The sequence below is a fragment of the Taurulus bubalis genome, assembly GCF_910589615.1.
Source record: "Taurulus bubalis genome assembly, chromosome: 12".
NCBI lineage: Eukaryota > Metazoa > Chordata > Actinopteri > Perciformes > Cottidae > Taurulus > Taurulus bubalis.
The window spans coordinates 27,112,509-27,132,508 of record NC_136600.1 but is presented as its reverse complement, the minus strand read 5'-3'; the positions used below and the strand labels follow the sequence as shown (position 1 = coordinate 27,132,508).

Sequence of the window (20,000 nt, the reverse complement as noted above, 5' to 3'; positions counted from 1 at the left end):
ACCGGTGTGTGTGTGTTTACCTGTGTGTGTTTACCTGTGTGTGTGTATTTACCTGTGTGTGTTTACCTGTGTGTGTGTGTATTTACCTTTATGTGTGTTTACCTGTGTGTGTATTTACCTTTATGTGTGTTTACCTGTGTGTGTGTGTGTGTGTGTGTTTACCTTCGTGTGTGTGTGTTTACTTGTGTGTGTGTGTGTTTACCTGTGTGTTTACCTGTGTGTGTGTATGTTTACCTGTGTGTGTGTGTATTTACCTTTATGTGTGTTTACCTGTGTGTGTATTTACCTTTATGTGTGTTTACCTGTGTGTGTTTACCTTCGCGTGTGTGTGTTTACCTGTGTGTGTGTGTTTACCTGTGTGTTTACCTGTGTGTGTGTGTGTGTGTGTGTGTTTACCTGTGTGTTTGCCTGTGTGTGTGTGTGTGTGTGTGTGTGTGTGTGTTTACCTGTGTGTGTGTGTGTGTGTTTACCTACGTGTGTGTTTACCTGTGTGTGTGTGTGTGTGTGTGTTTCCCTGTGTGTGTGTGTTTGCCTTCGTGTGTGTTTACCTGTGTCAGGTGTGACTGAGTGTCAGAGGCGGGGTCTGCGGTGTTCAGAACAAGGCGACTTCCTGTCCGCTCAGCCCGACTTCCTGTCCGGCAGGTGGAGGTGTGTCGACAGCAAAGGGGCGGAGCTTGAGTGGACTAACCGCGACACGCCTCTCACCGATGACGAGTGCTCAGGTGAGTCTCAGCAGCCAATCAGAGAGCAGCTTAGGCTAATGAACGTGAAGCCCATTGTGACGGTGTGTGTGTGTCTGTGTGTAGTTCTCAGCAGGTTTCAGGCTGTTCCCAGATCAGATCTCATTGTCGGAGCTGAAGACACTGAAGTCCTGCAAACAACGACCTCTGACCTCACATCCTGTGTGCAAGGTGATGCACGCACGCACGCACACACACACACACACACACACACACACACACACACACACACACACACACACACACACTCACTCACTCTAAATATTATGGTCTGTATGTGTGTGTACTGACTGCTCGTCGTCTCTTTCAGCATGTGCAGTGGAGCCGTCCTGCCACCATGTGGCGCTGTTCAACAGACACACTCAGTGTGAACTGTACAGCACACACACTCTGAACACACACTGCAACGCCTCCCAGCAGGTACACACACACACACACACACACACACACACACACTGGGCGGTTCTGTTTCTGTTCAGTATCATTTAGGAGCCTCTTCAGTAATAATTATTATCGTGTGTGATGAATGTTTATCTCATCTAATAATCAACACTCATCTTTCGTCCTCTCAGACCAGAGGGTTTCTGGGTAATCCTCAGGCCGAGCACTTTGATTCGCTGAGCTGCTCTCTGAGAGTGAGGGGCGGGGCTTCAGACCTCCTGGTCATCAGGAAGGAAGGTGCTGTGACCACGGCAACATAAATATATATATATATATATATATATATATATATATATATATATATATATATATATGTATATATTTATATATATATATATATATATGTATATATTTATATACAAAACATGTTATATATTGTTATAATTATTACTGTTATACGTCAGAAAATGTTGTCAGAAAAAACTAAAATACAAAGGTGTGTGTGTGTGTGTGTGTGTGTGTGTGTGTGTGTGTGTGTGTCTCCCAGGCGCGGCGTTTGAGAGGATGAGGATGATGAAGGCGCTCTCAGGTGTGTTCAGGACTCAGGTGTTCTCCTCCAGGAGAACCTCCCTCTCCGACGCCCACCGGTTCTGTCAGGACGGCTGCAGCCGCGACGCCTGCTGCCACGGGTTCCTCCTACAGGAGAACCGCCTGCAGGGAGGTGTGTGTGTGTGTGTGTGTGTGTGTGTGTGTGTGTGTGTGTGTGTGTGTGTGTGTGTGTGTGTGTGTGTGTGTGTGTGTGTGTGGTTCTCAGCAGGTGCGTCACCTGAGGGATGAATGGATGAATAACCCTCTCTCTCTCTCTCAGGGTCTCTGCTCTGTGGTTGGCTGAGAGCTCCGTCGGTCTTGATGTGCGGGGACCAGGACTGGGACGTGATTGGACAGGGACCGGCAAATCGCATCTGTGGGGCGGGGCTTACCTACAACGAGCAGCAGAGGAGCTTCCTGCTCGACTTCGGGGGACAAAAGTTCAACATCAGTGAGAAACGGAGACGAAATTATTAATGCCTTGTGTGTTAAAGCTGCATTGTCTATCCTGACCACCAGGGGGCGACTCCTCTGGTTGTATAGAAGTATATGCTTCATGTGTTAAAGCTGCATTGTCTCTCCTGACCACCAGGGGGCGACTCCTCTGGTTGTATAGAAGTCTATGCTTTATGTGTTAAAGCTGCATTGTCTCTCCTGACCACCAGGGGGCGACTCCTCTGGTTGTATAGAAGTATATGCTTCATGTGTTAAAGCTGCATTCTCTCTGCTGACCACCAGGGGGCGACTCCTCTGGTTGTATAGAAGTCTATGCTTCATGTGTTAAAGCTGCATTCTCTCTCCTGACCACCAGGGGGCGACTCCTCTGGTTGTATAGAAGTCTATGCTTCATGTGTTAAAGCTGCAGTGTCTCTCCTGACCACCAGGGGGCGACTCCTCTTGTTGTATAGAAGTCTATGCTTCATGTGTTAAAGCTGCATTGTCTCTCCTGACCACCAGGGGGCGACTCCTCTGGTTGTATAGAAGTCTATGCTTCATGTGTTAAAGCTGCATTCTCTCTCCTGACCACCAGGGGGCGACTCCTCTGGTTGTATAGAAGTCTATGCTTCATGTGTTAAAGCTGCATTCTCTCTTCTGACCACCAGGGGGCGACTCCTCTGGTTGTATAGAAGTCTATGCTTCATGTGTTAAAGCTGCATTCTCTCTCCTGACCACCAGGGGGCGACTCCTCTGGTTGTATAGAAGTCTATGCTTCATGTGTTAAAGCTGCATTGTCTCTCCTGACCACCAGGGGGCGACTCCTCTGGTTGTATAGAAGTCTATGCTTCATGTGTTAAAGCTGCATTATCATGTTCCACGTCGTCTGAACAGTCTGTTCTCCGTGTTCCTCACGTTGTTTGTCTTCGTCCAGCTGACTCGTCTCTGCCGGCTGACAGTAAGAACCAGAAGGACTACCAGGCCTCCATCGTCATCTTCCAGGCCATCTACCTGAACTCTGGTACCTGAACGCACCTTAATGGCCTCTTCAGGGTCGCTGCCCCGCGGCTCAGCTGGGCGCTGTTCTCACTGTTGTTGTTGTTGTTGTTGTTGTTGTTGTTCAGAAGCGGATTCAGCAGCTGGTGGTTCTGGTTCTTCTTCCTGTGCAGCAGCAGAACTCAGTCCTCCTCTGGACGGTTCGTACTCCTTATACTACTAATACCACGCAGTAGCAGTACTAATACCACGCAGTAGCAGTACTAATACCATGCAGTAGCAGTACTAATACCACGCAGTAGCAGTACTAATACCACGCAGTAGCAGTACTAATACCATGCAGTAGCAGTACTAATACCACGCAGTAGCAGTACTAATACCACGCAGTAGCAGTACTAATACCATGCAGTAGCAGTACTAATACCACACAGTAGCAGTACTAATACCACACAGTAGCAGTACTAATACCACACAGTAGCAGTACTTATACCACACAGGAGCAGTACTTATACTACACAGTAGCAGTACTTATACCACACAGGAGCAGTACTTATACCACACACTAACAGTACTAATACCACGCAGTAGCAGTACTTATACCACACAGGAGCAGTACTTATACCACACACTAACAGTACTAATACCACGCAGTAGCAGTACTTATACCACACAGGAGCAGTACTTATACCACACACTAACAGTACTAATACCACGCAGTAGCAGTACTTATACCACACAGGAGCAGTACTTATACCACACACTAACAGTACTAATACCACGCAGTAGCAGTACTAATACCACGCAGTAGCAGTACTAATACCACGCAGTAGCAGTACTAATACCACGCAGTAGCAGTACTAATACCACGCAGTAGCAGTACTAATACCACGCAGTAGCAGTACTAATACCACGCAGTAGCAGTACTAATACCACACACTAGCAGTACTAATACCACGCAGTAGCAGAACTAATACCACGCAGTAATACCCTGTACTTGTGTACTTGTACAGCTTCAGTCCAGCAGAGGTTCCAGGCTCTGTCGCAGGACGACGTGCTCGTGGAGCCGGAGAGGAAACCGCCCACGCTCTCCTTCTGGCTCAACAAGAGGAACTACAACTCCCAGCAGGCACTGCTCTGGTGTCTCTCACGTACGTCTCTTCCTACTGGGGACGGGTTTGTAGATATGGTAATGATGATGGTGATGATGATGATGATGATGATGATGATGGTAATGATGATGAGGATGGTGATGAGGATGATGAGGACGATGATGGTGATGATGATGAGGACGATGATGGTGATGAGGATGATGATGGTGATGATGATGAGGACGATGATGGTGATGATGATGAGGATGATGGTGATGATGATGAGGACGATGATGGTGATGATGATGATGAGGATGATGGTGATGATGATGAGGATGGTGATGATGATGATGATGAGGATGGTGATGATGAGGATGATGATGATGAGGATGACGGTGATGATGATGAGGATGGTGATGATGATGGTGATGATGAGGATGATGATGAGGATGATGATGGTGATGAGGATGATGATGGTGATGAGGATGATGATGATGGTGATGATGATGAGGATGGTGATGAGGATGATGAGGATGATGATGGTGATGATGATGATGATGGTGATGATGAGGATGATGATGAGGATGGTGATGATGATGAGGATGGTGATGATGATGAGAATGATGATGATGATGGTGATGATGAGGGTGGTGATGAGGATGATGAGGATGATGAGGATGGTGATGATGATGGTTATGATGATGAGGATGATGATGAGGATGGTGATGATGAGGATGATGATGAGGATGGTGATGATGATGATGATGATGAGGATGGTGATGATGATGGTGGTGATGATGAGGAGGATGATGATGAGGATGGTGATGATGAGGAGGATAGTGTTGATGATGATGGTGATGATGATGATGATGAGGATGGTGATGATGAGGATGGTGGTGATGATGAGGAGGAGGAGGATGATGAGGATGGTGATGATGATGATGATGATGATGGTGGTGATGAGGATGATGATGATGGTGATGATGATGAGGATGGTGATGAGGATGATGAGGATGATGATGGTGATGATGATGATGACGGTGATGAGGATGATGAGGATGATGGTGATGATGATGAGGATGGTGATGATGATGAGGATGGTGATGATGATGAGAATGATGATGATGAGGGTGGTGATGAGGATGATGAGGATGGTGATGATGATGGTGATGATGATGAGGATGATGATGAGGATGGTGATGATGAGGATGATGATGAGGATGGTGATGATGATGATGATGATGAGGATGGTGATGATGATGGTGGTGATGATGAGGAGGAGGATGATGATGAGGATGGTGATGATGAGGAGGATAGTGTTGATGATGATGGTGATGATGATGATGATGAGGATGGTGATGATGAGGATGGTGGTGATGATGAGGAGGAGGAGGATGAGGAGGAGGATGATGAGGATGGTGATGATGATGATGATGATGGTGGTGATGACGATGGTGATGATGAGGATGGTGGTGATGAGGATGATGATGGTGATGGTGATGATGATGGTGATGATGATGATGAGAATGGTGATGTGTTTCAGGCTGTGATGAAGAGCAGTGGTGCTCCGTCGCTGACCTGGCAGACGGCGACTCAGCAGGTTTCTTCTTCGGCTGCTCGTTGTTTCCAGACAGCAGAGTGTGTGGCGCGTACGACAACCCACTGAGGGCGCGCTGCCGCCACCTGCTGGCCACAGCGCCCAACAGCACCTACAGCAAGATGGGTGAGCACTCCTCTTCCTCTTCCTCTCTCCAACGTGAGCCTCCTTTCTCCTACACTCCTAAAATGCGTCTCGAAGGGAGAGGAGACTCGACAGAGGAGCTAGGAGCCAGGAGCTAGGAGCCAGGAGCAAGAAGACAGGAGCTAGGAACCAGGAGCTAGGAGCCAGGAGCTAAGAGCCAGGAGCTAGGAGCTAGGAGCTAGAAGTTAAAAGCTAGGAGCTAGAAGCTAGGAGCTAGAAGCTAGGAGTTAGGAGCTAGGAGCTAAGAGCCAGGAGCTAGAAGCCAGGAGCTAAGAGCCAGGAGCCAGGAGCCAGGAGCCAGGATCCAGGAGCCAGGAGCCAGAAGACAGAAGCCAGGAGCCAGAAGACAGAAGCCAGGAGCCAGAAGACAGAAGCCAGGAGCCAGAAGCCAGGAGCTAGGAGCTAGAAGTTAAAAGCTAGGAGCTAGAAGCTAGGAGCTAGAAGCTAGGAGCTAGGAGCTAAGAGCCAGGAGCCAGAAGACAGAAGCCAGGAGCCAGAAGCCAGGAGCTAGGAGCTAGAAGCCAGGAGCCAGAAGCCAGGAGCCAGAAGCCAGGAGCTAGGAGCCAGAAGCCAGGAGCCAGGAGCTAAGAGTCAGGAGCCAGGAGCTAGGGGCTAGGAGCTAGGAGCCAGGAGCTAGAAATCAGGAGTTATGAGCTAGGAGCTAGGAGCTAGGAGCAAGGAACGAGGAGCTAGGGGCTAGGAGCTAGGAGCCAGGAGCTAGAAATCAGGAGTTATGAGCTAGGAGCTAAGAGTCTGGACTCCTAGCTCCTAGCTCCTAGCTCCTAGCTCAGGTCTCTGTGTGTTTCAGTGGATCTCAGCGGACCAGTGAAGAGTTTCTACGAGAGAGTTTCCTTCCAGAAGATGGTTTCTTACTCCGTACGCAGCCGAGTCCTCCTGGGAGACACACCTCTGACTGAGGGGTAACACACACACACACACACACTCACACACACACACACACACACACACACACACACACACACACACACACACACACTACTTCAAATCCTGCTTTCAACTTAACAAGTACATATGTAACTGTGTGTGTGTGTGTGTGTGTGTGTGTGTGTGTGTGTGTGTGTGTGTGTGTGTGTTCAGGTTCATGGAGTGTGAGCGTCGCTGTGACGAGGATTCTTGTTGCCGTGGCTTCGGCTTCGTCCGGGACACCAAATCACCAGGTAACCATGGTAACCAGTAGGTTTTAACATTTACAGGAAGAACAATGTTCACGCCCCACTCTGGAGGAGGAACAATGTTCACGCCCCACTCTGGAGGAGGAACAATGTTCACGCCCCACTCTGGAGGAGGAACAATGTTCACGCCCCAACTCAATTAATGCTCAATGTTGAGCTAAGATCTGTTTTCTGTTTTGAGACTCAACAGCAGAAAAGACTTCACAGAGATCTCATGGAGGCTTTTAACAAAACACAGAGAATCATTGAGTCGTGCATCGTAACCTGTTAACGTAACTAAACATTTACATGAAGTACAGCATGTCTCCATGTATTTATTAATGAGGTTTTATGTCCGTGTGCTTTGTGAAGTTATCATGTTCATGGAGAGAGTTCGTCCTGAAACCACAAGGTAGCGGTTCATCCCTGTTCTCATAGATTCATGTTGAAGTGTCCTTGAAGTGTCCTTGAAGCGCCCTTGAAGTGTCCTTGAAGCGTCCTTGAAGCGTCCTTGAAGCATCCTTGAAGCGTCCTTGAAGCGTCCCTGAAGTGTCCTTGAAGCGTCCTTGAAGCGTCCTTGAAGCGTCCTTGAAGCGTCCTTGAAGTGTCCTTGAAGCGTCCTTGAAGCGTCCTTGAAGCGTCCTTGAAGTGTCCTTGAAGCGTCCTTGAAGTGTCCTTGAAGCGTCCTTGAAGCGTCCTTGAAGCGTCCCTGAAGTGTCCTTGAAGCGTCCTTGAAGTGTCCTTGAAGCGTCCTTGAAGTGTCCTTGAAGCGTCCTTGAAGTGTCCTTGAAGTGTCTTTGAAGGGTCCTTGAAGGGTCCTTGAAGTGTCCTTGAAGCGTCCTTGATAAGACACTGAACCCTCAGAGCTCCACAGCAGCTCACTGCTCCTTCATTACTAAGGATGGTGAAATGCAGAGAATAACTTCCCCACTGTGGGATTAATTTAAAAAAGAATCTGCATCTCCGCCCCGCGCCCCACCTGTAATACCTCTACTCATCACTAGAGGGTCGCGCCCCACAGTTTGAGAACCACTAGTCTAATGTGTTAGTATATATGTGGAGTACTGTAAACAACAACAACAACCACACACAGGTGGAAATCTATGTGTGTGTGTATGTGTGTGTGTGTCTCAGGTGGCTCCAGCGTGGTGTGTGTGTCTCTCCTCTCTCTCGGGGTTCTAACCTGCGGTGAAGACGACGTGACGTCCTGGAGGACTCAGGACTGCAGGACGTCTTCAGTGGAGAGCGGTCCAGACCCACTGGGCTGGTACCAGAAACCTGGTACTGAGTACATACACATGTACAAGTACACGCTGCAAGCATGTACAAGTACACACACATGTACAAGTACACACGCTGCAAGCATGTACAAGTACACACACATGTACAAGTACACACACATGTACAAGTACACGCTGCAAGCATGTACAAGTACACACACATGTACAAGTACACACACATGTACAAGTACACGCTGCAAGCATGTACAAGTACACACACATGTACAAGTACACACACATGTACAAGTACACGCTGCAAGCATGTACAAGTACACACACATGTACAAGTACACACTGCAAACATGTACAAGTACACACACATGTACAAGTACACACGCTGCAAGCATGTACAAGTACACAGAAGCATGTACAAGTACACAGAAGCATGTACAAGTACACGTGTGTGATGAGACTCGTGTGTTCCAGTGAACCAGTGGCCGTCGTCTCCGGCTCTCTGTCCTCCGTTCAGCCTGCAGAGGAACAACGGTGAGAACTACAAAACTACAACTACCATCATGCCCTGATGATAGTACTGATGATAGTACTGATGATAGTACTGCTGATGATAATACTACTAATGATAGTACTGCTGATGATAATACTACTAATGATAGCACTGCTGATGATAATACTACTAATGATAGTACTGCTGCTCGTACTGCTGATGATAATACTGATAATAATACTGCTGCTAATACTACTGCTAATATGCTAATGCCAATAGTACTGCTAATATGCTAATGAAAATACTACTGCTAATATGCTAATGACAATACTACTGCTAATACTACTGCTAATATGCTTATGACAATACTACTGCTAATATGCTAATGAAATACTACTGCTAATATGCTAATGAAAATACTACTGCTAATATGCTAATGACAATACTACTGCTAATACTACTGCTAATATGCTTATGACAATACTACTGCTAATATGCTAATGAAATACTACTGCTAATATGCTAATGAAATACTACTGCTAATATGCTAATGACAATACTACTGCTAAAATGCTAATGAAAATACTACTGCTAATATGCTAATGACAATACTACTGCTAATACTACTGCTAATATGCTAATGACAATACTACTGCTAATATGCTAATGGCAATACTACTGCTAATATGCTAATGACAATACTACTGCTAATATGCTAATGGCAATCCTACTGCTAATATGCTAGTGCCAATACTACTGCTAATATGCTAATGACAATACTACTGCTAATATGCTAATGACAATACTACTGCTAATACTACTGATAATATGCTAATGACAATACTACTGCTAATATGCTAATGATAATACTACTGCTAATATGCTAATGACAATACTACTGCTAATACTACTGCTAATATGCTAATGACAATACCACTGCTAATATGCTAATGATAATAATACTGCTAATATGCTAATGACAATACTACTGCTAATACTACTGTGAATACTACTCTACTACTCCTGAGAGTACTGTTACTGCTCGTGGTAACACTAGTACTGTGACGTAAAATGAAGTACTCCTGAGACTGAGTACTCGTGGTACTGTGTCCCAGTGTCTCTGGACCGGTGGCTGCTGGTCCCCGCCTCGTCGGTCCTGGTGGACCCGTCTGTCTCCACGTATGATGTCATCCACGTGAGCCGCGACGTGGCCTCGGACGCGGCCGCGGCCCGGGACTGGTGTCTGACTGGTAACCAGCGCTCCCACCGCTGCTAACCGCTGCTAACCGCTGTGATGTAGGCGGTGATGTCATCGGTTCACTTCTTGTTTCAGCCTGTGAGGAGGCGGAGTCTTCCTGCGTCGCCGTGGCGCTCAGTGAGACAGGGTCCGCCACCCGCTGCGTCCTCTACCCCGACACCACGGCCTGCGGGCTAAGCTCCGCCCCCAGCGCGTCGAGCCCCGCCTCCTCTTGCAGACTGGTCATCAGAGAGCCCGCCCCCCAGGTGTACCTGAGGACAGGTAAGACGATCACATCAGAGAGCAGCCAATCAGAGAGGAGAACAGCCAATCACAGAAGAGAACAGCCAATCAGAGAGCAGACAGCCGATCACTTCATTTTTTCCTTTGTTTTACTCTTCAGAGCGGTTGCCGTTGGTTACGTCCGTCTCCATCCCGGGTCATGGGACCCTGCAAGGCGTTGTCAAGGAAACGGCCCTGGGCTCAGACAGGAAGTCGGTCGTCCACTTCCTGGGCGTCCCCTACGCTCGTCCACCAATAGGCTCGCTCCGTTTTGAAGCAGCTCAGCCGGCCGATTGGTCGGGAACCTGGGACGCCACCAAACCACGGTAATATATTATAATGTACATATATATATATATACATATATATATATATATATATATATATATGCTTGTAGTATATATAATATATATATATATTTATATATATTATATTATATTAGATATAAGGTATTTACTCTCTCTCTCTCTCAGTCCCAGCTGTCTCCAGCCCGGTGATGAAGAGTCCTCCTCTTCCTCCAGTGAAGACTGTCTCTTCCTGAACATCTTCAGTCCTGCTGCTCTGGTGATTCATTCACTATGTATTTATTACATTATATTCATTATGTATTTATTATATTATATTCACTCTGTATTTATTATATTATATTCACTATGTATTCATTATATTATATTCATTATGTATTTATTATATTATATTCATTATGTATTTATTATATTATATTCACTCTGTATTTATTATATTATATTCACTCTGTATTTATTATATTATATTCACTCTGTATTTATTATATTATATTCACTATGTATTCATTATATTATATTCATTATGTATTTATTATATTATATTCATTATGTATTTATTATATTATATTCATTGTGTATTTATTATATTATATTCACTATGTATTCATTATATTATATTCACTATGTATTCATTATATTATATTCATTATGTATTTATTATATTATATTCATTATGTATTTATTATATTATATTCATATTAATCTGTTCATATTATCTTCTTTACATTCATCTTTCTTCATCTTACAAGTATTATATATATAAACATATTTATTTGTATTTATATACATAAATATATAGATATATAAATATATATATCTATATATTTTTAATTTACTATACAGTATGTATAACCCTGTGTGTGTGTGTGTGTGTGTGTGTGTGTGTGTGTGTGTGTGTGTGTGTATCAGAGGGGGCGTGTCCCAGTGCTGGTTTTCTTCTTCAACCCTTCGGCCAATCAGAAGCCAGGACTGCTGGATGGCTCCACCCTCGCGGCTGTGGGTAACATCGTCGTGGTAACGGCCAGCTACCGGACCGCGGCGCTGGGATTCCTGAGCACCGGTAAATAATATATATATATATATATATACAATATATATGAGAGACAACATCATTATCGCTGTGATGATGTCATCGTGATGTCACTGCCTGCAGGGCCGGCCGGTCTCCGTGGTAACTACGGGCTGTCGGACCAGGAGGCGGTGCTCCGCTGGGTTCACGCCCACATCGCTCTGGTGGGCGGGGACAAGGCGGCCATGACGGTCGGCTCGGAGCGACGAGGCGCCGACATCACCAGCCTTCATCTCCTCTCCTCCTCTTCCTCTCCTCTGTTCCAGAGGATGATGCTGATGGTGAGAAGCCCTCCACTTCCTCCTCCTCATCCTCCTCCTCTTCCTCCTCTTCTTCTTCTTCTTCCTCCTCTTCCTTTTCCCCATCTTCCTCCTCCTCCTCCACTTTCTCTTCCTCCTCCTCTTCTTCTTCCTCCACTTTCTCCTCCTCCTCCTCTTCTTCTTCCTCCTCTTTCTCTTCCTCCTCCTCTTCTTCTTCCTCCTCCTCTTTCTCTTCCTCCTCCTCTTCTTCTTCCTCCTCTCTCTTCCTCCTCCTCCTCCTCCTCTTCCTCCTCCTCCTCTTCTTCCTCCTCCTCTTCTTCTTCCTACTCCTCCTCTTCCTCCACTTCCTCCTCCTCTTTCTCTTCCTCCTCCTCCTCCTCTTCCTTTTCCACATCTTCCTCCTCCTCCTCCTCCTCCTCCTCCTCCTCCTCCTCCTCCTCTTCTTCTTCCTCCACTTTCTCCTCCTCCTCCTCTTCTTCTTCCTCCTCTTTCTCTTCCTCCTCCTCTTCTTCTTCCTCCTCCTCTTTCTCTTCCTCCTCCTCTTCTTCTTCCTCCTCCTCTTCTTCTTCCTCCTCTCTCTTCCTCCTCCTCCTCCTCCTCTTCCTCCTCCTCCTCCTCTTCTTCCTCCTCCTCTTCTTCTTCCTACTCCTCCTCTTCCTCCACTTCCTCCTCCTCTTTCTCTTCCTCCTCCTCCTCCTCTTCCTTTTCCACATCTTCCTCCTCCTCCTCCTCCTCCTCCTCCTCCTCCTCCTCCTCCTCTTCTTCTTCCTCCTCCCCTTCCTCCACTTCCTCCTCCTCTTTCTCTTCCTCCTCCTCCTCCTCTTCCTTTTCCACATCTTCCTCCTCCTCCTCCTCCTCCTCCTCCTCCTCTTCTTCTTCCTCACTTTCTCCTCCTCCTCCTCTTCTTCTTCCTCCTCTTTCTCTTCCTCCTCCTCTTCTTCTTCCTCCTCCTCTTTCTCTTCCTCCTCCTCTTCTTCTTCCTCCTCCTCTTCTTCTTCCTCCTCTCTCTTCCTCCTCCTCCTCCTCTTCCTCCTCCTCCTCCTCTTCTTCCTCCTCCTCTTCTTCTTCCTACTCCTCCTCTTCCTCCACTTCCTCCTCCTCTTTCTCTTCCTCCTCCTCCTCCTTTTCCCTATCTTCCTCCTCTTCCTCCTCCTCTTCTTCTTCCTCCTCCTCCTCTTCCTTTTCCCCATCTTCCTTCTCCTCCTCCTCTTCCTCCTCCTCTTCTTCTTCCTCCACTTCCTCCTCCTCTTCCTCCTCCTCCTCCTTCTCTTCCTCCTTTTATGTCAACAAGACGTCAGTATCATGATAATAAATAATAATATAACATAATATATAGTATAATAATTGTTCTGTGTTCTCTCCCTCTGTGGTCCAGTCCTCGTCCTCCTCATATTAATATAACATAATAATATATATGTAATAACCGTGGTTCTCCTCAGGGCGGTTCCGTGTTCTCTCCCTCTCTGGTCCAGACCTCGTCCTCCTCCAGACGTCAGGCGGTGGCTCTGGCCAAAGAGCTCGGCTGCGTGACCTCTGACCTCACCAATGACGACAAAATGGCCGCCTGCCTCCGAGCGACGGCGGCGTCCACACTGAACGCCGCTCAGACCAAAGTGCGTTAAACATTTAACCCTCTGGAGGAGAAGAGAACATGTCTTAGTGCTTTTATTGTGACAGACATCACTGAAGAAGAAGAACAATTATTGATAATTAATTCATAAAAAATGGAAAACAATAGAATCTAAATCCACAAGTTTGACCAATGATGGATAAAGAAAGGAGGCTCGGCTACATGTTGTCAATGATGAACTAGCTCCCACGATGTGTTCAGGGACCGTGGGAAAGATATAACTGACGGTAAAAGCGGTTTAGTGTTTTGTGTTGTGATTCTAAAGAAAGCTTCGTTGCAGCTGCTGGCGGCCTCCGGGCCGTTCCGGTCCTGGTCTCCGGTCCGGCCCGGGTCTCCGGTCCGGCCCGGGTCTCCGGTCCGGCCCGGCGCCCCGGCGACGCTCCGCAGAGTGGACCTGCTACTGGGGACGTCTGAGCACGACGGCCTGATCGGCCGAGCTCGCAAGATAAAGGTCAGAGGTCAACAACACAGCGATGTCACATTATTAGGGAATGGGGGCTCAGCCCTTCATTCAAGGTTAAAGTAACTACAGTATTTTGGGTTAAAAGGTTAAAGTAACTACAGTATTTTGGGTTAAAAGGTTAAAGTAACTACAGTATTTTGGGTTAAAAGGTTAAAGTAACTACACCAGTACTCTGTTCTGCCTTCAGGACTTCGAGGCGCTCCGCGGTCGAGCCGACGGTAAGACGGCGTTCTACGAGGCTCTGAGTCGCTCGCTGGGCGGCGAGGCAGGAAGTGAGCTGCTGAAGGAGGCGGCGGCCTGGTTCTACTCTCTGGACCACGGCCCCTCCCCCGCCGGATACAACCTGTTCTCCAGAGCGCTCAACAACGCCACCAGGTACAAACAACATCAACGCTGACGCACAATAAACGTTTAACAAGATCTGATGATGACCTTCAGGAAACAAACAGTTTAATAACATCTGATGACCTTAAGGAAACAAACAGTTTAATAACATCTGATGATGACCTTAAGGAAACAAACAGTTTAATAACATCTGATGACGATCTTAAGGAAACAAACAGTCAGAGAAGAGATTCAGTTTAGTTTCCAGCTGTTTGTTTGTTTTCTGTTTCCAACAAACAAACAGCTTCTCTGAGCTAACTGTTTGTTTGTTTGTTTGTTTGTTGCAGAGATCTGTTCATCGTCTGTCCCAGCCTGCAGATGGCTAGCCACTGGGCTAACAACAACGCTAACGTCTTCCTGTATCACCAACCTGCCTCCAGCTCTCACGACAGGTAGCGACTGTTAGCTTAGCATAACATCCGCGGAGCTGATCGGCACCGATCAGAGATATTGATGGGTTGTTTCCTGTGTGCAGAGCCGATGTGTCTGTTCCTCTGGACCTTCAGTTTGTGTTCGGGACGCCTCATCGTCCAATGAGCTCGCAGCGTTTCACTTCCTCTGACCGACGCCTCTCTCTGGCCGCCATGACCTACGTCTCCAGCTTCATCAAGACCGGGTCAGTTTAACTCTAGTTAGTTACTTTAGTCAGTTTAACACGAGTTAGATCAACTCTAGTTAGATTAACTCTAGTTAGATTAACCCTAGTTAGATTAACTCTAGTTAGATGAATGCTCGTTAGATGAATGCTAGTTACAGACATGAAAATCCCTCACCTTTCGGCGAAATTCGCCGTTTTGAAACCAAAATGTGTCATCCACGTGAATCACGTAGATCCGAAGAGTTTTAGTTTTTTGAGGGGGGGGGGGGAGTCAACTGTCCGCCGTTTCTGAGATTGGAGTGGGACACGGAAAAAAAACTGAGGTCGTGATCATCTTAGCAATAGAAGATCTTTGACGTTGCGAGTCTTGGCCAATCAGCATTAAGATGTCTACAGCGGCTTCATTTTCCTCCCACCAGTTTAATAATAGCAAGCTAGTCACCTTGCTAACACGATAGCTAACGTTGTTGGAGAGACAGTGAGTGAGATTACTGGCAGCGGAGAGTCCGTGGCAGCGTGTGACGTCAGCCAGGAGAGCGGAGAGTCAGCTGCGCTGCAGTTCTACCTACCGACACCTCACTACATATCAGTTCTACCTACGACACCTCACTACATATAAGTTCTACCTACGACACCTCACTACATATAAGTTCTACCTACGACACCTCACTACATATAAGTTCTACCTACGACACCTCACTACATATAAGTTCTACCTACGACACCTCACTACATATAAGTTCTACCTACGACACCTCACTACATATAAGTTCTACCTACGACACCTCACTACATATAAGTTCTACCTACGACACCTCACTACATATAAGTTCTACCTAAAGACACCTCACTACATATAAGTTCTACCTACGACACCTCACTACATATAAGTTCTACCTACGACACCTCACTACATATAAGTTCTACCTACTGACACCTCACTACATATAAGTTCTACCTACGACACCTCACTACATATAAGTTCTACCTACGACACCTCACTACATATAAATTCTACCTACGACACCTCACTACATATAAGTTCTACTACCGACACCTCACTACATATAAGTTCTACCTACGACACTTCACTACATATAAGTTCTACTACCGACACTTCACTACATATAAGTTCTACCTACGACACCTCACTACATATAAGTTCTACTACCGACACCTCACTACATATAAGTTCTACCTAAAGACACCTCACTACATATAAGTTCTACTACCGACACCTCACTACATATAAGTTCTACCTAAAGACACCTCACTACATATAAGTTCTACCTAAAGACACCTCACTACATATAAGTTCTACCTACGACACTTCACTACATATAAGTTCTACCTACCGACACCTCACTACATATAAGTTCTACCTAAAGACACCTCACTACATATAAGTTCTACCTACGACACCTCACTACATATAAGTTCTACTACCGACACCTCACTACATATAAGTTCTACCTAAAGACACCTCACTACATATAAGTTCTACCTACGACACCTCACTACATATAAGTTCTACTACCGACACCTCACTACATATAAGTTCTACCTACGACACTTCACTACATATAAGTTCTACCTACCGACACTTCACTACATATAAGTTCTACCTACGACACCTCACTACATATAAGTTCTACCTACGACACTTCACTACATATAAGTTCTACCTACCGACACTTCACTACATATAAGTTCTACCTACGACACCTCACTACATATAAGTTCTACTACCGACACCTCACTACATATAAGTTCTACTAAAGACACCTCACTACATATAAGTTCTACCTACTGACACCTCACTACATATAAGTTCTACCTACGACACCTCACTACATATAAGTTCTACCTACGACACCTCACTACATATAAGTTCTACCTACGACACCTCACTACATATAAGTTCTACCTACGACACCTCACTACATATAAGGAGAGGACAATGGAGATTTTATTCAACTTTTATTTTAATAAAAAAAAGTGTAGGAAAAAGTGTATCCTCTAGTTAATTATAATCTATATAGTTATGCGGTTATAATCACTGTCACACAGAGAGCGGTGTTCATGTTCAGGTTTACTGGTGGAAACATTATTCAGTGTTCTAGACTAACAGTGACGTCTCCTCAAAGTAAAGTGGTATAACAGTATGACATAATATGGTCAAATAAAAAGGCTGGTACATTATACATATTATGGCATATAAGTGTAATATTATGAAGTGAAATGTAGTAGCAAAACAATATTCAGTATAGTATAGCTGTATTGCATATTGTAAGTATTAAGTCTACAAAATATATATACACACACACACACACTACCGTTCAAAAGTTTGGGGTCACTTAGAAATTTCCTTATTTTTCAAAGAAAAGCACTGTTTTTTTCAATGAAGATAACATTAAATTAATCAGAAATACACTATATATTGTTAATGTGGTAAATGACTATTCCAGGTGGAAACTTCTGGTTTTTAATGAAATATCTACATATGTGTATAGAGGCCCATTTCCAGCAACTATCACTCAGTGTTCTAATGGTACATTGTGTTTGCTCATCATAGAAGACTAATGGATGATTAGAAAACCCTTGTGCAATTATGTTAGCACAACTTAAAACGGTGATGCTGGTGAGAGAAGCTTTACAACTGGCCTTCCTATGCATAGCATCACATGTGTGGGTTCCATTATATTCTCAAAATGGCCAGAAAAAGAGAACTTTCATGTGAAACTCGCCAGTCTGTTCTTGTTCTTAGAGATGAAGGCTATTCCATGTGAGAAATTGCTGAACATTTGTCTGGGTGACCCCAAACTTTTGAACGGTAGTGTATGTGTGTGTATATATATATATATATATATATATATATATATATATATGTATATGTACACTTGGGTATTGACAAAAGAATAATTAAAACCCATAATGATCATAGTTTGTCAGCTCCTCGACGAGTGACGCTGTCCGGCACTGACTCGCCCGTCACTGCACTACACTCAAAATGCATCAGATTGATGCTTTAAAATATGGAATATTTAAATTTTTCTTACGGGGGAGCATGCCCCCGGACCCTCCTAGAGGGGTAATATCTTTCTCACTTTTTTCACCCCTGACCAGTTTTCATGCCTGTAGTTAGATTAACCCTAGTTAGTTTAACTCTAGTTAGATTAACCCTAGTTAGATTAGTCCTCGTTAGATTAACCCTAGTGAGATTAACTCTAGTTAGATTAACCCTAGTTAGATTAACCCTAGTTAGATGAATGCTCGTTAGATGAATACTCATTAGATTAACCCTAGTTAGATTAACTCTAGTTAGATTAACCCTAGTTAGATTAACCCTAGTTAGTTTAACTCTAGTTAGATTAACCCTAGTTAGATGAATGCTCGTTAGATGAATACTCATTAGATTAACCCTAGTTAGATTAACTCTAGTTAGATTAACCCTAGTTAGATTAACCCTAGTTAGTTTAACTCTAGTTAGATTAACCCTAGTTAGATTAACCCTAGTTAGATGAATGCTCGTTAGATGAACCCTAGTTAGATTAGTCCTCGTTAGATTAACCCGAGTTAGTTTAACTCTAGTTAGATTAACCCTAGTTAGATTAGTCCTCGTTAGATTAACCCTAGTTAGTTTAACTCTAGTTAGATTAACCCTAGTTAGATTAACCCTAGTTAGTTTAACTCTAGTTAGATAAACCTTAGTTAGATTAACCCTAGTTAGTTTAACTCTAGTTAGTTTAACTTTAGTTAGATTAACCCTAGTTAGATTAACTCTAGTTAGATTAACTCTAGTTAGATGAATGCTCGTTAGATGAATGCTCGTTAGATTAACCCTAGTTAGATTAGTCCTCGTTAGATTAACCCTAGTTAGTTTAACTCTAGTTAGATTAACCCTAGTTAGTTTAACTCTAGTTAGATTAACCCTAGTTAGATGAATGCTCGTTAGATTAACATAAAGCCTTGATAGATAAAGTAAAATCTTTCCCGTTTTATTTTCCTCAGGAACCCGAACCCGTCCCGTGTGTGGGCGGAGTCAGTTCTCCCCCGCTGGCAACAGGTTCTGTCCTCTGAGGCCCCGCCCACCTACATGGAGCTAAGCCCCGCCCTCCAACAGCGTCAGGGTCTGAGTCAGAGCTCCTGCTCCTTCTGGAGCCAACTGGGAACCAGACTGACCAGTCAGACCAGTCAGAGCGGTGAGCCGAGGACCCGCCTCCTTTAACCTGTCCTGCTCCTGCTCTACTGTGTACGACTGTGTACTACTGTGTACTACTGTGTACTACTGTTTACTACTGTGTACTAATGTGTACTACAGTGTACTACTGTGTACTACTGTGTTCTACTGTTTACTACTGTGTACTACTGTTTGTTTGTTTGTGTTGTTGTTGTTGTTTTGGATAGCTAGCTTGTTAGCTCAAAATGATCATTGCTGTGTTTGAGTCTTTTTTATAATTGCAGCTCAAAGTCTAAAAAGTATTTTTTGTTCGACCCAGGTGTGTTGGGGGCGGAGCCTACCCAGCCTGCGTCGACCCCTGAGCTCCCACTGGCTGCACCATCCAGCCAATCACAGACCCAGAAAGACGCCTACAACTGATGACATCATCATCATCCCTTCCTCCTTGTGACATCACAGTGTCCTTGCTCCAGATTCAGTTTGATCCCAAACAGTGAAGAAATTAAACGACTGCTATCTCAATCAATAAAAAAATTATTTCACGCTCTTCAAGTCTCTGCTGCTTATTATTTACTCAGGTATTTGTTTAACTCAGGTATTTATTTTACTCAGGTATTTATTTTACTCAGGTATTTGTACTTTGATGAATGCGAATGAAGTAGAAAGTAGCATGAAAAGAAAATACTCAACAGCTTTATGTACTTTACAAATTAAGAATTTAAATAC

General features: G+C 44.8%; 1 protein-coding gene across 1 annotated transcript in view; it reads left to right on the top strand.

The window, feature by feature from the left end:
- tg (thyroglobulin) overlaps window positions 1-19,694 on the top strand; it is a gene marked incomplete at both ends in the record, with an annotated part of 37,421 nt that extends 17,727 nt beyond the window's left edge. The window contains 27 exons of the mRNA XM_079227409.1: window positions 558-722; window positions 807-911; window positions 1,051-1,160; window positions 1,313-1,418; window positions 1,669-1,842; window positions 1,990-2,160; window positions 3,079-3,165; window positions 3,269-3,340; window positions 4,151-4,288; window positions 5,772-5,951; window positions 6,778-6,889; window positions 7,068-7,147; window positions 8,276-8,422; window positions 8,848-8,907; window positions 9,982-10,116; window positions 10,200-10,385; window positions 10,507-10,711; window positions 10,859-10,949; window positions 11,600-11,750; window positions 11,844-12,040; window positions 13,459-13,632; window positions 13,930-14,100; window positions 14,300-14,487; window positions 14,784-14,888; window positions 14,972-15,112; window positions 19,106-19,287; window positions 19,594-19,694. Coding sequence (XP_079083535.1) covers window positions 558-722; window positions 807-911; window positions 1,051-1,160; window positions 1,313-1,418; window positions 1,669-1,842; window positions 1,990-2,160; window positions 3,079-3,165; window positions 3,269-3,340; window positions 4,151-4,288; window positions 5,772-5,951; window positions 6,778-6,889; window positions 7,068-7,147; window positions 8,276-8,422; window positions 8,848-8,907; window positions 9,982-10,116; window positions 10,200-10,385; window positions 10,507-10,711; window positions 10,859-10,949; window positions 11,600-11,750; window positions 11,844-12,040; window positions 13,459-13,632; window positions 13,930-14,100; window positions 14,300-14,487; window positions 14,784-14,888; window positions 14,972-15,112; window positions 19,106-19,287; window positions 19,594-19,694 — 3,734 coding nt within the window. The remainder of the gene's footprint in view (window positions 1-557; window positions 723-806; window positions 912-1,050; window positions 1,161-1,312; window positions 1,419-1,668; window positions 1,843-1,989; window positions 2,161-3,078; window positions 3,166-3,268; window positions 3,341-4,150; window positions 4,289-5,771; window positions 5,952-6,777; window positions 6,890-7,067; window positions 7,148-8,275; window positions 8,423-8,847; window positions 8,908-9,981; window positions 10,117-10,199; window positions 10,386-10,506; window positions 10,712-10,858; window positions 10,950-11,599; window positions 11,751-11,843; window positions 12,041-13,458; window positions 13,633-13,929; window positions 14,101-14,299; window positions 14,488-14,783; window positions 14,889-14,971; window positions 15,113-19,105; window positions 19,288-19,593) is intronic.
- Between the last annotated feature and the right edge of the window lie 306 nt (window positions 19,695-20,000).